The 3,162-nt window shown below is 40.3% G+C and overlaps 1 protein-coding gene across 1 annotated transcript in view; it reads right to left on the bottom strand.

Annotated features, from left to right (window-relative positions):
* The window catches only part of LOC120560058 (serine-rich adhesin for platelets-like), a 23,913-nt gene extending 21,903 nt beyond the window's left edge, over positions 1-2,010 (bottom strand). The window contains exon 1 of the mRNA XM_039802163.1: positions 659-2,010. Within this exon, the coding sequence (XP_039658097.1) occupies positions 659-902 (244 nt within the window). The 5' untranslated portion in view covers positions 903-2,010. The remainder of the gene's footprint in view (positions 1-658) is intronic.
* Between the last annotated feature and the right edge of the window lie 1,152 nt (positions 2,011-3,162).

The following is a 3,162-nucleotide window of genomic DNA, read 5'->3' as shown; positions in this document are numbered from 1 at the left end:
CAGGAGAAGCTAACAGGGGAAGCTAACAGGGAAGCTAACAGGAGAAGCTAACAGGGGAAGCTAACAGGAGAAGCTAACAGGAGGCTAACAAGCTAACAGGAGAAGCTAACAGGAGAAGCTAACAGGAGAAGCTAACAGGAGAAGCTAACAGGAGAAGCTAACAGGAGAAGCTAACAGGGGAAGCTAACAGGAGAAGCTAACAGGAGAAGCTAACAGGAGAAGCTAACAGGAGAAGCTAACAGGAGAAGCTAACAGGAGAAGCTAACAGGAAAAGCTAACAGGAGAAGCTAACAGGAGAAGCTAACAGGAGAAGCTAACAGGAGAAGCTAACAGGAGAAGCTAACAGGAGAAGCTAACAGGAGAAGCTAACAGGAGAAGCTAACAGGAGAAGCTAACAGGGAAGCTAACAGGAGAAGCTAACAGGGGAAGCTAACAGGAGAAGCTAACAGGAGAAGCTAACAGGAGAAGCTAACAGGGGAATCTAACAGGAGAAGCTAACAGGAGAAGCTAACAGTACGCTAACAGGAATACAACAGCACAAGCCACACAGGAAGCCACACAGCTAACAGGACAAATACACAGGCACACACAAGTACAGGCGCACACACATCCACACACACACACGCAACACACACACAACACACACACACACACACACCCTGTATCGGATAACGATTCCCATGAGCCTCGGCGGCGTTCTGTCCCAAGATGGCGCCGTGTTGCTGGTGGATTTTGGCGCTGAGAAGCCGGCGCCGCAGGCTGCCCTCCGTTTTTGGCTGCAGGGCGGCTATTTGGCGAGGAAGCAGCTCGTCCAACTCTTCGTCGGGAACGCCGTTCCAGCAACGGGACCCCACGGCAGGCCCCGCCCCCTCCCCGCCAAGACACTCAACGTACGAAATCATCCCGGCGGCTGATTGGCTGATTGAATGGCTGAAAAATCACAATAAAAACAGCCCTAGAGATTTTCAAACCCTTCAAAATAAAAGCCTCTTTTCTGGCTTTTCAAATAAAAAAGGTAAATTTCACAATAAAAGTCTAAACAACATTCAGTCCTTTCCTTTAAAAAATCCCCCAGATTTTTAAATCCATAACTGTAAAAAGGAGCACATTTTTTAGGAAGTCCTTCACAATAAAAGCTCAGAGTTCTACAAAAGGGATCATTCAGAATAAAACAACATACTTGTATTATCCGTCACAAAAAGCCTCAAAAGCCCCAAGCCTTCACAACAAAAGCATGAATATTGTTCCAATTTTCACAGTAAAAGCTCCAAAAAATGTCCAAAAGGTGTTCAGTCTTTCATTAAAGAAATGCACAGCCAAATGTGCATCATCTTTCACAATAAAAGCATGGATTTAGCTCTGATCTTCACAATAAAGGCTAAAATGAAGTCCGAAATGTTGATCTTTCACAATAAAAGTGTTACATTTGTTCCAATCTTCACATTCAAATCTAAAAAAATTACCCAAAAACTGTTGAGTCTTTTCATAAAAAGTCAATTTTTCACAATAAATGTGTGAATTTTATTCCGATCTTCACAATAACAGCTAAAACTAAGTCCGAAATGTTGCTCTTTCACAACAAAAGTGTCAATTCTTTTCCAATATTCACATTAAAATACAAAAAATATCCCAAAAGTTCATAAAATGTCCATTTTTCACAATAAAAGTGTGAATTTTATTCCCATCTCCACGATAAAAGCTAAAAACAACATCCAAAAAGTGTTCAGTCTTTCATAAAACGACACAAAATGTCCATAATTTTTCAAAATAAAAGCGCAACATTTTTCACAGCTTAGGGTCAGATTTTGTTTTAAAAGTCTCCACAAAAATCACCAAAAAGGTTTCAGGAAACATCTTCTAATTCTTTCACAATAAAATCCTCAGACTTGTCCAGAAATCTTTCGCCCCCCTCCCAGAGTCCCGAAAACGAAACGATTCCAGTTTTGAACATGTCGACTGAAAGCAGGAGAGGTGCGAGTGTGTGCGTCTCTAATCTGCTTCCTAACGGGGATTATCCCGCGCCGCAGATGGCTGCTGAGCGACAGGTGGTTGCCACGACGACGACGACGACGCTTCAAAGTGAATTACAATCAGACAACAGAAGGTCAACTTCATCCTGAACTGGTGGTGCTTTTATTTTGTAATTGTTTTTAGAGATTTAACGATACAGTAAAGTCACAATTTGAGTCACGGATTTACGATGACGGTAGGATAAAAATATAAAAATTATAAAATAATAAAGAAGTTGACGATATGATAAAAATACTGAATAAATTAGAAATACAAATTTAAATTGTACACACATACACACAAAGAGAGACACAAACACACAAAGAGAGAGAGAGACACACACACAGAGACACACACAGACACAGACACAGAGACACACACACACAGAGACAAACACACACACACACACACACACACAGAGAGACAAACACAGACACAGAGACACACACACAGAGACAAACACACACACACACACACACACAGAGACACACACACAGAGACACACACACACACACACACACACACACACACACACAGAAAGACATACACACACAGACACAGACACACACACACACAGACACAGACACACACAGACATATATATATGTGTATATATATATATATATATACATACACACTGTAAGTACAAAAAATAGTTCCCTTTACTTCTGTGTATACATGTGTGTATATACATACACACACACACATACATACATACATACATACATACACATATATATATATATATATATATATATATATATATATATATATATATATATACATATACACACTGTAAGTACAAAAAATAATTCCCTTTACTTCTGTGAGCTGTGAAAAACATCAGATGTGTATGAGCCTTTTTAAAGACTTTATTTATCTTAAGAAGAAGGCGAATTGTCTTTAAAAAGAACTCTGAACTATTGATCCATTTGCGTAGAGTATGTGCCGAAGCATCTTAGTTATATTTGGTTATTTAATTGTCTTAATATTGATGTTTTAAACGCTTTATAACGCTCTAAATCTGTGTATCTGAGGCAGAGTTGAGATCTCGCGATACTTGAGGCGAAGCGGACGAGCTCGGTTGACGGGATCGTTGGGATTGGTCAGTCGCAGACTGCTGAAGAGAGCCGATTGGCTGCGCGAGGGGTAA

This window comes from Perca fluviatilis, chromosome 1, assembly GCF_010015445.1.
Source record: "Perca fluviatilis chromosome 1, GENO_Pfluv_1.0, whole genome shotgun sequence".
NCBI lineage: Eukaryota > Metazoa > Chordata > Actinopteri > Perciformes > Percidae > Perca > Perca fluviatilis.
This window is presented reverse-complemented; position numbering and strand designations above follow the sequence as displayed.